The sequence below is a fragment of the Saccharomyces paradoxus genome, chromosome VIII, assembly GCF_002079055.1.
Source record: "Saccharomyces paradoxus chromosome VIII, complete sequence".
Taxonomy (NCBI): domain Eukaryota; kingdom Fungi; phylum Ascomycota; class Saccharomycetes; order Saccharomycetales; family Saccharomycetaceae; genus Saccharomyces; species Saccharomyces paradoxus.
The window spans coordinates 367,728-379,819 of NC_047494.1; the positions used below are offsets into that span (position 1 = coordinate 367,728).

Here is a 12,092-nt window from a genome sequence, read left to right on the forward strand (position 1 = left end):
AGTATGCAAAATTTACAAAAAGTTAATGATCAAAGTATAACTATAAAGATATAATAAAACAATAACATAACAACTCTCAGAATTGCAAAGCTTGGCCCTTTTGCTTCTTTTCACCACCCAATTCGAAGTGCTTACATCTCTTCAAGGTCAATTGGGCTCTGGTCTTACATTTGACACATTCCAATCTCAAAACAACCTTCTTGGTAGTCTTAGCTTTCTTGTGGAAAACAGGCTTAGTTTGACCACCGAAACCGGATTGTTTACGGTCATAACGTCTCTTACCTTGAGCAAACAAGGAAGCCTTACCAGCTTTGTATTGAGTAACCTTGTGTTGAGTGTGCTTACGACAGGTCTTACCCTTACAGTAGGTCTTTCTGGTCTTTGGGACGTTAACTGGTTAAAACGATATCACAACAAATTTAGCATGATAGATGATTGTTAGTAACTGATTTTCAAAAAATAAAATTGACTCCCCATGTAACTAGTCGCCTCTTTTTATTATAACGCAACTGTCAATTTCATAAATTCTCAATGAGTATTATTAAGTGATACGCTCAGTGTATCTTATTGCTAGCGTTGCTCTCATAACGGTGAATAAAACTATCCTTCGGGTCTCCAGTACTGTAGGAAATAATGAAAAAGAAAACAGGAGCCAGCTCAAAAGTGACACACAAATTCATGACTATTAACTTAGGTTTGATATAATTTTGCTTGAAAAATTTCTAGATATTCTGATATATCTTTAACATTCTATTATCAGCGTATTAATTAGTCTCTCATGCCTTAATGGTGATAAAATAACATGGTTCGTCTATTCTCGTCGTCCACATACCCATTATTACTGATTGCTTTTTTGCTTGATCTCCTTCAATTTACGCCAAAACAGTGAAATTAGCATACTAATTAAGATATACCTACCAAACTATGCGGATGTATATCTGAGTGCATTTTGACGAATGGTTCTACCTCTCTCGGTGGAGAACACGTCCCTCCAGCGGAGACCCTCTTCCTGCCGAACGACCAAAACAACAACGCAGTCTCTCTGTCGGAGCTCCCTCTGGGGTCGTCTCCGCCTAAACATACCCCCGTCCGTACAATCTAACGACAGCCTACTGTCTTTTTTTTTTGTCGGCCATCTTCGTTTTGTATCGGGGCTTTATCCAAAACAATGATTTTATTTTCATAATGTGTGGGTGGTTAAAGATGTTCGGATGTAACCGTCTTTTATTGTTAAATTTGAGACTGAGAAAACTACAGATATCAAATATATGAAGCTACATAACCAACTCTTCATCATTGCTTTAAAGTTTGGTATATCGTTTACAGTGCCATGTTTTATGTTGTTACAATAATTTATTGACATTCTTCTAGTGTTGCCCGCTTCGCTTTCTTAAAACGGTTAAATATTGAAAAAGTTTCACAAGACACGAAATCAAAAAGGATCCATTTTGGTATAAAAATAGCATATTGCATAAGTTAACTCGAAGAAGGTTAAGAGAAAGCCAAAGCTCCACTGGAATACTTTAGATTGTTTTCAAAGTTACCTTCATTTGAAAAGTTTATTACAACAGAACTACCATCAAAAATTGTGGTTTTGGTAAATACAAAAGCTAATATATAATATGGCGTTTAGTGATTTTGCTGCCATATGCTCGAAGACTCCGTTGCCTTTATGTTCGGTGATAAAGTCCAAAACTCATCTGATACTTTCGAACTCAACAGTCATACATAATTTTGATCCATCGAATTTAAATGTTGGTGTACTGCCACGTTGTTATGCTCGATCGATTGATCTCGCCAACACAGTCATCTTTGATGTTGGGAACGCGTTCATCAATATTGGTGCGCTAGGCGTCATTTTAATCATTCTTTACAACATAAGACAGAAGTATACTGCTATTGGCAGGTCCGAGTATCTCTACTTTTTCCAATTAACTTTGCTATTGATAATATTTACTTTGGTAGTGGACTGCGGCGTATCTCCTCCTGGTTCTGGGTCATATCCATACTTCGTGGCGATACAAATAGGGCTGGCGGGTGCATGTTGCTGGGCTCTATTGATAATCGGGTTTTTAGGTTTCAATATCTGGGAAGATGGGACTACAAAGTCCATGTTGTTGGTTCGTGGAATGTCCATGTTAGGATTCATAGCTAATTTTTTAGCGTCTATTTTAACTTTCAAAGCATGGATCACGGACCATAAGGTAGCGACAATGAACGCTTCAGGGATGATTGTCGTTGTTTACATAATAAACGCCATTTTCTTGTTGGTTTTCGTTATTTGCCAATTATTGGTTTCACTGATAGTAGTTCGAAACTTGTGGGCCACAGGAGCCATCTTTTTGGGGTTATTTTTCTTTGTAGCGGGACAGGTACTGGTTTACGCCTTCTCTACACAGATTTGTGAGGGGTTCAAGCATTACTTGGATGGGTTATTTTTTGGGAGCATCTGTAACGTGTTCACATTGATGATGGTTTACAAGATTTGGGATATGACTACTGATGATGACTTGGAATTTGGTGTAAGCGTTAGCAAGGATGGTGACGTGGTGTATGATAATGGGTTTCTGTGAAATGCTTCTCTTTCTATTACCATATATAGAAAATACACGTATATTTTTACTTTAATGTAATAAGCGGGACTATAAACAAGTTAAGAGGGAAGTAGTTGCTTCCGCGTTTACAATTTGCATGCATCTTGGTAGTCAATCAATGTCAATTCTAATTGACGAAAACGACCACATTTACAAAAGAAACCCGATAGTCGTTCCTGTAGTTTATTAAGTAAGATGACGAATTGTCCTCCTTCATTCAATAACAAGAAAATGCAATAAACTGCTTCCGGTGCTTTTAAAATTTACCTCCTATTGTTTACAGCCACCCTTCCACTAAACGTATATACGAAAGCTTCATTTTATTTCTTGATGATGCGGGTTCAAGTGCTTTTCGCTGGTCTCTTTTCTGTTTACATTTCTGCCCGAACGTAAACAAATACTTTGCGAAAAGTAAATAAAACATTTCTGAAAAAAAAAAGAGCGACTGTCGCTAACGCTTAATAGTTGTAAGAATATCTTGGAGAGAAAGGGAGTAGAATATTTGGACAAGTCGTTCCGAGTAAAATGAGGACCAGTGAATGTTCCATTTAAATTGGAAAAATCAAAACATAAAGGAACCAGCAATATCTTTGTTGCCTCTTAATGTAAAAGATTCTCCTAAAAGATGACAAGAAACTTGTTCACCGATACTCGGTATATAAGAGAAAACTTATTTAACTTGTTTCATTCATTCTTTCTTCTCAGCTTATTTGATGGTTATTGAAAAAACTTCAAATAAACCAGCCCTATCGACCTCCATAAGTAGACAGCAACACTGAAACAAAAAAACACTGTTTCATTTTCAACTAAAACCACTCCTTCAAGCGTTACTATTTTTTGATATACATCTTCGGGTTTGTAAGCTAACTCCAGTCATTCCTTACTATATTTTATTGTAAACTCTCTTCAATAGAGCTAACCACAGTCATTCCTTATTTTTTCTAGTCCAGATCTCTTTCATAGAGTAGAAACAAAACCACTCCTTTAACATATTACCTCACAAAGAAATGAAATTTAATTTTGCTACAATTGTCAATATATTATTCTTTTTGTTCTCCCTAATTGAAGCCAACAACAATGGGGAAACAGTCAAACTTATTACTTCAGACGGTATCGTCTACAGTTATGCTGTCTACACAAAAACTCTTGCGCCAGCAAGGGTTGTGGTTAAAACCATTTCTTATACTACTACCAGAGTATATCCAGTCACTTTAGCCAATTCGGTCGTTTCTTCCACTACCGAAAAGATAACAGAGATATCGACGGTATCGGCTTCAGAACAAGCTAGTGCTACCCAAACAAACTCCCTAGTTGCTACTTCGACTGTTCCCATTATTACCTCATCGATTTCTTCTGATTCTTCGATTTCCTCCATCTCTACATCCGACGTTGAATCATCCCAAAGTATCCAATCGTCAGGTACACCCTCCACCACAGCCCAACCATCTATGTCTTCCGATTTCAGTTTGACTTCTAGCTCTGCTTTCGTTCCATCTACTACGTCTTTCTCTTCCCAACTTTCTTCATCTTCGGAAGCTTCTTCGGAAGCTTCATCTTCGGAAGCATCTTCGGAAGCTTCATCTTCACCATCTTCATCTTCGGAAGCATCATTCACACAATCTTCATCTTCATCTTCATCTTCATCTTCATCTTCATCTTCATCTTCATCTTCATCTTCATCTTCTTCTTTGGCCACTATTATTACGTTGGCACCATCAAGCTCGAAGCTTGGGAACTCTCAACTTACTTCAACCTTATCTTCTTCCACTTCCGCAGTTGAATCATCCCAAACAGGATCCACTGTAGCAAGGACTACCTCTACCTTGACACCCTCTTCTACCGTGGATACGACATCTAGAACAACGACCTCTATATCATTTGAATCGTCTTCCGCACAATCGATATCCGTCTCCAGCTCGGATGGCACTTGTTACGTGTTCTATGATGACGATGAGTACTATAGTACTGTCTACTTAACTAATCCATCTCAATCTGTTGATGCCGCCACCACCATAACGAGTACAAATACAGTTTATGCCACGATTACCCTTTAGTGCTTAAGCATATTAATGGTGCATTGTTTTCTATTTTGTTTTCTCAGGCGTATTTTTCCACTATTTTTCTATTAAGAATAGTAAAAGACAGTATTATTTATTCATTTGTTCTCATGTCGTTATTATGACTAAGTTTTTTAATTTCTTCTTTTTGTTTTTTTCTCATGATCTTTTCATTTTGTAATTTTAGCTATTATATACAACGTATATGCTATAACTTAATTTTATAGTTTACCTGTTACTAAGGATACCGACTATTCCCCACTTAGGTCATGATTTTCCGCAAGTAATCAGTACTTTTCGCACGCAAAACTTATCACTATATTTACGATAACGTTTGAAGAGTACATTATCAGTATCTATGGTCGTTCTTGATACAAATTATTACGTGCGAAAAACAAACTCTAAATAAGGTAAGACAGCGCCATAGTTTCTGAGAACTTAATCATGTGTGTCAACATTGTTTCTCCGCTGCATTTCCGGGAAACTTTTGAACCTATAACTATAAACATTTCCTATACTACCAGATAAGGCTATAAATCAGTCTCGCTATATAACAGTTAGATAATGCACCCGCCCGTGAAATATGATTTTTTTTTTTTCATCCCTCTAACATCTAGAAGAGATTTTAGAATCTGAAAAATGAAGAAGAGCATTCCATATCATCGACTGTTTAACAAGAACGTTGCAAAGAATAAAAGTCTGCATATATACAATGTCTCGCGAAGGGTTTCAAATTCCAACAAATTTAGACGCTGCAGCTGCAGGTACCTCTCAAGCTAGAACAGCAACTTTGAAGTATATTTGTGCTGAATGTTCTAGTAAATTATCTTTGTCCAGAACTGATGCTGTCCGTTGTAAGGACTGTGGCCACAGGATCTTGTTGAAAGCTAGGACTAAGAGATTGGTTCAATTTGAAGCCAGATGAAATGGGAGAACTGAAACCATACACGAGTTAACGGGCAGAATAATACGAAATGAAGAACCTAAGTTTTCCAAGGTTTTGAAACATACAAACGGGTGCTTGATTTAAAATTTATGCGGCACTTTTCTTTCAACAAACCCTTCATGGTTTTTGGGGGAAAAACGTATAACACACTGGAATTATATTGAAAAAAAAAGTATGTACAAATGTATAATAATAATAAGAGTATATAAGAAAAGTATTCCACTATTCATAGTGTTTTTAGCTTCTACAGTGTACCACATTTTGCTGCAATGCAGTAGATGTTAGAGTAGTTCGAACAGAAAAGCAGTCACCAATTAAACCATTACTATTCTTGGCTCTTCCATAAAGCTGAATTGCCGTACAGTGATCCCCGCATTCTTCAAGACTTTGAAACTTTCCTCATCCATCCTATAAGTTTGGCTGTAAACCACTTCGCTGATGCCTGTTTGGACAATCTTCACAGAACATGTTAAGCAAGGGCAAGTATCACAATATAAAGTCGCATTTTGACCTACACGATCCCTGCCAGCTTCTAGTAACGCATTCTCTTCTGCATGTAAACATAGGCAAGTGTGCAGGTTTCTAGAATCACCGTCATTGCAACGTGGGCAACCGCCATTGAAACAATTTGTTAAATGTCGGGGCGTCCCATTATAACCAGTGGCGATGACTCTGCATTCCCTCACAATCACGCAACCAACTCTACGCTTCATGCAATTGGAACGAGATGCTGCTAGTGTGGCTAGCTTCATAAAGTAGCTATCCCAACTAGGCCTCATTAATGGAGCCATTTCCTTCTTTTTGTTATCGAGAATCTTTAATTGAGTGGTGATGTTACTAATCAAGCTCTTTCTCCTCTTGACATGGTCCTCATTAACTATTTTGAATTTCAGATGCGATTTCTCCCTTAATTTGATGCCTTCCGGTTGAAAGTCGTGTTGATCAATGGCTTGAACTATTTGTCCTAATGGCAAGCTTTCCGCATTATTCACTTTCCTGTATAATGCTACTCTTGTAGTGATCGAAGCGTCGATAGAAAGATGGACGAAGAACGGCCTCTTTTCCAATTTCTCCAATAACGATAATTTTTCTAGAAATATAACTGAATTCTCTGTGTAATTTTTGGTAGCATAATCTAAGATCTCATCTGGATTATCCAGATGATCAAGTAATTCAAAATGGAAATGATCGACCAATAGGTTAATTACGTCTTCGCATCCACAAAACTTCGTACCACTTATACCAACTAACATATTCGTTTTATATCAGTACGTATAACGTTCTGGTCTTCACGTATCAAAAAAAAAAATGTTGCAGATATGCCAATGTAGACGTCTCAGTTCTCGAGATTGCCTACAGCATCTCATATAACTGCGTACCGCGTTCATTCGAAGGAAAAAAGATGGGGCGAGCTGGGAATTGAACCCAGGGCCTCTCGCATGCTTTGTCCCCCTGTTTTACCAGGGGGTAAGACCCAAAGCGAGAATCATACCACTAGACCACACGCCCACAATAACCTGTTGGAAGGTATACATTCTAAGATTATATACCTCAGTAGCATATTATATCATCCAAATGTTCCATCGAGACGTCTATGAAACACACATGTGTTGGAATGAAATTCTAATATCGTCTATTTAGTAGTATATTATCATAGGCGGTGTAAGAGGATGACATAAAGATTGACAAACAGTCGTCCAATCTAATGGAAGCTGAAATGCAAGGATTGATAATGTAATAGGAAAATGAATGACAACGTATAAAAGGAAAGAAGATAAGTTAATATTTATTATGTGAGAACTATCGATTCCCTTTTGGGGATTCCTATATCCTCGAGGAGAACTTCTAGTATATTCTGTATACCTAATTATAAGCCTTTGGTAACAATGGAATTCCAACAATTATCTAATCATTCACCTAATTCTCATCTTTAAAACAGACGGAGTCCAAACAATCATCTTAAATTCTCCCATTTCTAAGCTTAATACAGTGCTATTTAATAATCATCTGCATTGAAAATTTTTGCGTTCAAGCTTCCAGCGAATTCATCCAGATTTTTGACCTTATTTTGCTGATCCCATTACTCATGTCATCTTCTTGGCATCGCAGATGATAATATTCTAGCAATACGAATGACACTATTAGTTCATCTACTAGTAATTGTTCTATAGTTGACCCTTGCCTCAGCCTTATTATCAGGACATCAAAGGTAGAGTTACTGATTTCCTTTTATGGGTTTCAGAGTGCACCTACAGTTAGGTGTCGAATTGGAACGTTCCTACCAAAGTTACACTATTTCAAGTCATACATAAGCCTATATAATTGTAATGCTGAGTAATGCGTTCTGCAGGGTTTCCTGCGCGTAAAACGGCCGCTGTGACGCCATTTATCGTGGCGTGTTACCCGTTGAGAAAAGTGGCGTTGCCATAATTGTTGAAACCCGATCTCATCGCCAAGTAAACAATACGAGCAAGGATAAGAACAAAGTTTAATTAATTGTTAATACATTTTCATATTTACAGATAGAAAGGTACAAAGATCACAAAGAAAATTAGTCCATCAATAAAAATGAGTAGTGAAGTCACGTTTGACTATACTTTTAGCTGGCCTGCTGGCCCCAAAGATGTTATCTTAACAGGAACGTTTGATGATTGGAGGGGCACTTTACCCCTCGTGAAGACCGCAAAGGGCAATTTCGAAATTACCATGCCCGTAAAGCTAACCAACAAGAATGACAAGTTTCAATTCAAGTTTATTGTGGATGGCGTTTGGTGCGTTAGTGATTCGTATAAGAAGGAGCATGTTAGTGAGGGAATCGAAAACAATTTCCTTCAAATTACCGATTTAGTTGAAACACAGGAAGTCGGCAGTGTCAGTAGAATCCCAGAAGCAGGGGGTCTACTATGTGGTAAACCACTTCGTGCTGCAGGTCCTCCTTCTACAAGTAATAGAAAGAAAAACAAACGCAATAATAAAAAAAGAAGATCTAAGTTGAAGAAAAAGAGCACCAAGAACAATAAGAAGTCAAATGAAAATTTGGACGATAACGAAGAAGAAAAGGAGGATGAGGACGATGTGACCGGAACTACTACTGAGAATGTCACTGGAACTTCAAGGGAAGAAACTCCATTATCGGAACCTACGGATGTTTCCAAAGAGGCTTCAGGAAATTTCCATATCTTGCCAATTGATCAAAGTGCAGAAACAACTCAGTCAAATGGTATCATTGGTGGACCAGGTCCTGTTCTTGTCCCAAACCCTGGTGAAATTAAAGAATTTACCGAAATTAGAGACGTCGATGCTAAGGAGTTGAATGAAAGACTAAACAAAATAGAACAGGTTCCAGAACCTGTCGTTGATCCTACTGTTGGATCCTCAGTTGGGGAGAAGATTTCTGCGCTTCCACAAGCTGAAGACCCAATTGTTGAGACCGAGGAAACGTCTCATAATGTGCAGGAACTTACCCCACAAGTGGAAGCGGTTACTCCGGTAATTAATGAGCCTGAACCATTACCTACTCCAGAAGCACAAATATCTATCGCTGAATCATCGAAAGCTGAGCCAATAGAGGGAGCTTTTCAATCTGAATTGGCGGAGAAGCATGATTCCACTGAGAATGTGTTAGACACATCCAAAAATGTGGAGAAGAAGCCTAAACAAGAAGAAGTTTTTACATTGGATCCTGTCGTTAATAAAGCCCCCAAGCCTTCCTTGGCTGATGGACACGCTGCAGAAGGTAAGGAATCACCAGCAGTGTTCGAAGAAAATGAAAAGAAGAAGAAACAGGAAGAAAAGGGATCTAAACAGGTCAGGAGGTCCGAAATCAGCAGGGAGAAAAAGCCTTCCACCAAAGAAGTTAGGAAACAATCTATAAAAGCTCCAAAAAAGCAAACAGCCTCTCCTTTGTCTTCTACAACAGAAGAGCCGAAGAAGAAGAAGACCGGTTTTTTCGGTAAATTAAAGAAGCTATTTAAGTGAATTATTCAAATGATTAGTCTTGTGTTGCAGAATCTTAGAAACGAAAAAAAAAATAAAAAATAAAAAAAAAAGAGAAAATATAATTTTAATAATGGCAATTATGCTAACAATGTTACTAATAATAATAATAACAAATTATAATAATAGCAATAAAAATAATAATAGTAATAATAATAGTAATATTAATAATAATAATAGTAATATTAATAATAATAATAATAATAATAACAATGATCTTTGATTTGCGTTTTTTGGTTATAATACTTTCCTTCTGCTTTGCTTCCTCCCTTTGTACTTGCCTATTTAAATGTATTAGAATTTTAGTGCAGATATGGTTTTCTTATATGCCACATATTTATGTAAAGGCCCATATCGTCATTATTTTTGATCTTATTTTGCGGACTTCTTTCATTTTTGGTGAAAAATCACTCTCTTGAAGTGAGTTTATCTACAACAAAACATGAAAAGTATTCAAGGTAAAAAGATTGCTTCCAGCATTGAATTCAAGAATATCCATCATAAATGAAACTTTATACAATATTTTTGGTTTATAAACAGTGTCTTCTTTTCAAAAACTGTTTATAATGTTAATATAGGTTCGAACCGCCATAATTTTAATGATCATGTTCCACATTCCATGAAACTGATGAGTAGTAAAGGTGGCCGCCCAGGACTTCCATTGAACGTTAAGTCGCTTCTAAGCCAGAACGTCTCGCTCCATTGATAACCAGTATAAAATTTGTTCGAGTTGTTTTTATAGGATATTTACAAGGCGCTCCCTACAAAGTATAAGAAAAGATACATGTCATACAAAATATTAGGAAAATGAATTCGAAAATACCTGAAATCCTGAGGTTATTTGATTTTCTTATCCTTTAGCTTTATTGTTTCACCATTAACATAGATTCCCTTACCCTTATATGGCTCTGGTGGATGAAATTTTCTCAACTTGGCAGCAAAAAGAAGAACCTGCTGCTTATTACACCCTTCGATAATCAGAGACGTAGGAGCAGGTGTTTTGACAACAATACCTTCAGGAACTTCCAATCCTTGTTTAATGGACGCGCCCACTTTAACATTGACAAATTTACCATCATTTTCTAATTGGGCTCTATAACCTGTCCCCACAAATCTAAGGACGGCAAGATGCCCCTCAGTAACACCTATGATATGGTTGTTTATAAGTGATCTTACTGTACCCCACATGGAACGTTGATGCTTATCTTCTGAATTCTGAACCGTGACATTTATTTTACCATTCTTTTCATCCCTCTCCAGCTGCAGAAAATCAGGGACCTCCACGGACAATTCACCCTTGGGTCCCTTTACTGTAATATTCTGTGATATATTCAGCGAAGTTCTACCCTTTCTGATAATCCTAGGCATGGATAACGCACTTATGGAAACCTGAACTTCAGGCGATATATAAAGTGGTAAAGATCCCACTTGGGAGCGCAGAAAAAGTGTTTGCGACAATAGCCTCTTCTGAATGAATGACATAGGCTCGCCTCAATTCCTATAGCAATATTTACAATGACTTTATTTCGTGATCTTCCATTACTTAATGCTACTTGATATCCCTCCTCTATAACAGTATCGTCTCCTCGTTATTTCCGCTTGTTTCTTCATTACCCTCTGTTTTCAGTGAAAAAAAATTTCTCTGATATAAGCTCATCGCACAAAAAACCCCATGGGATATCCAATATCAAGTAATACAGAACGCTCTGAATAGCTAAAGGTTAAAGTATTAGATACAATAGCGAGCAATAATGGTTAGAAAACTAAAGCATCATGAACAAAAATTGTTAAAAAAAGTAGACTTCCTTGAATGGAAGCAGGACCAAGGTCACCGGGACACTCAGGTCATGAGAACATATCGTATTCAAAATCGTGAAGATTATCATAAATACAATAGGATATGCGGTGATATTCGTCGTCTTGCCAATAAATTATCATTATTGCCTCCCACCGATCCATTTCGTCGGAAACACGAGCAATTACTATTGGACAAGCTATATGCTATGGGTGTCCTGACAACAAAATCCAAAATATCTGATCTGGAAAATAAAGTTACTGTCAGTGCCATCTGTAGAAGGCGATTACCTGTAATAATGCATAGATTAAAAATGGCGGAAAGTATACAAGATGCGGTCAAGTTCATTGAACAGGGTCATGTCCGTGTGGGTCCAAATTTGATCAACGATCCGGCCTACCTCGTAACGAGAAATATGGAGGACTACGTTACTTGGGTTGACAATTCTAAGATCAAGAAAACCTTGTTGAGATACAGAAACCAAATTGACGATTTTGATTTTTCGTAATTTGAGCTGCAAACTTACGTTATCCACTCTAAACTCGATTTATTATCTCCATATATTGTGAAATTACTTGAATAAGCAACTAACCAGCAAATACGAACGGTATGAGGTACATAAATTTATTAAAAAGCTAGAGACATGAACAATTTATATATATATATAAAGAAATTTCTGCCCCATATGAAAAAATAAAACAAAC

At 37.2% G+C, this 12,092-nt stretch overlaps 7 protein-coding genes and 1 non-coding gene across 8 annotated transcripts; 5 read left to right on the top strand and 3 right to left on the bottom strand.

Annotated features, from left to right (window-relative positions):
- Positions 1-1,622: 1,622 nt before the first annotated feature.
- CHS7 (Chs7p) lies at positions 1,623-2,573 on the top strand (the record flags this gene model as incomplete). The annotated part of the gene is made up of 1 exon (XM_033910919.1): positions 1,623-2,573. The coding sequence occupies one exon, from the start codon at positions 1,623-1,625 to the stop codon at positions 2,571-2,573; it is 951 nt and encodes a 316-aa protein (XP_033766810.1).
- A 1,028-nt stretch (positions 2,574-3,601) lies between these two features.
- On the top strand, positions 3,602-4,648 carry DSE2 (Dse2p; the record flags this gene model as incomplete). Its single annotated transcript, XM_033910920.1, has 1 exon — positions 3,602-4,648. One exon carries the CDS (start codon positions 3,602-3,604, stop codon positions 4,646-4,648), a length of 1,047 nt encoding a protein of 348 aa, XP_033766811.1.
- Positions 4,649-5,363: 715 nt separating this feature from the next.
- RPC10 (DNA-directed RNA polymerase core subunit RPC10) lies at positions 5,364-5,576 on the top strand (the record flags this gene model as incomplete). The annotated part of the gene is made up of 1 exon (XM_033910921.1): positions 5,364-5,576. One exon carries the CDS (start codon positions 5,364-5,366, stop codon positions 5,574-5,576), a length of 213 nt encoding a protein of 70 aa, XP_033766812.1.
- A 335-nt stretch (positions 5,577-5,911) lies between these two features.
- Positions 5,912-6,850, bottom strand: DCD1 (deoxycytidine monophosphate deaminase; the record flags this gene model as incomplete). Its single annotated transcript, XM_033910922.1, has 1 exon — positions 5,912-6,850. The coding sequence occupies one exon, from the start codon at positions 6,848-6,850 to the stop codon at positions 5,912-5,914; it is 939 nt and encodes a 312-aa protein (XP_033766813.1).
- A 151-nt stretch (positions 6,851-7,001) lies between these two features.
- On the bottom strand, positions 7,002-7,106 carry SPAR_Htrna9P. The gene has a single exon. It is a non-coding gene; the product is annotated as a tRNA-Pro (tRNA).
- A 1,059-nt stretch (positions 7,107-8,165) lies between these two features.
- Positions 8,166-9,575, top strand: CRP1 (Crp1p; the record flags this gene model as incomplete). The annotated part of the gene is made up of 1 exon (XM_033910923.1): positions 8,166-9,575. One exon carries the CDS (start codon positions 8,166-8,168, stop codon positions 9,573-9,575), a length of 1,410 nt encoding a protein of 469 aa, XP_033766814.1.
- Positions 9,576-10,430: 855 nt separating this feature from the next.
- MRPL6 (mitochondrial 54S ribosomal protein uL6m) lies at positions 10,431-11,075 on the bottom strand (the record flags this gene model as incomplete). The annotated part of the gene is made up of 1 exon (XM_033910924.1): positions 10,431-11,075. One exon carries the CDS (start codon positions 11,073-11,075, stop codon positions 10,431-10,433), a length of 645 nt encoding a protein of 214 aa, XP_033766815.1.
- A 269-nt stretch (positions 11,076-11,344) lies between these two features.
- On the top strand, positions 11,345-11,896 carry IMP3 (snoRNA-binding rRNA-processing protein IMP3; the record flags this gene model as incomplete). Its single annotated transcript, XM_033910925.1, has 1 exon — positions 11,345-11,896. One exon carries the CDS (start codon positions 11,345-11,347, stop codon positions 11,894-11,896), a length of 552 nt encoding a protein of 183 aa, XP_033766816.1.
- Positions 11,897-12,092: the final 196 nt, after the last annotated feature.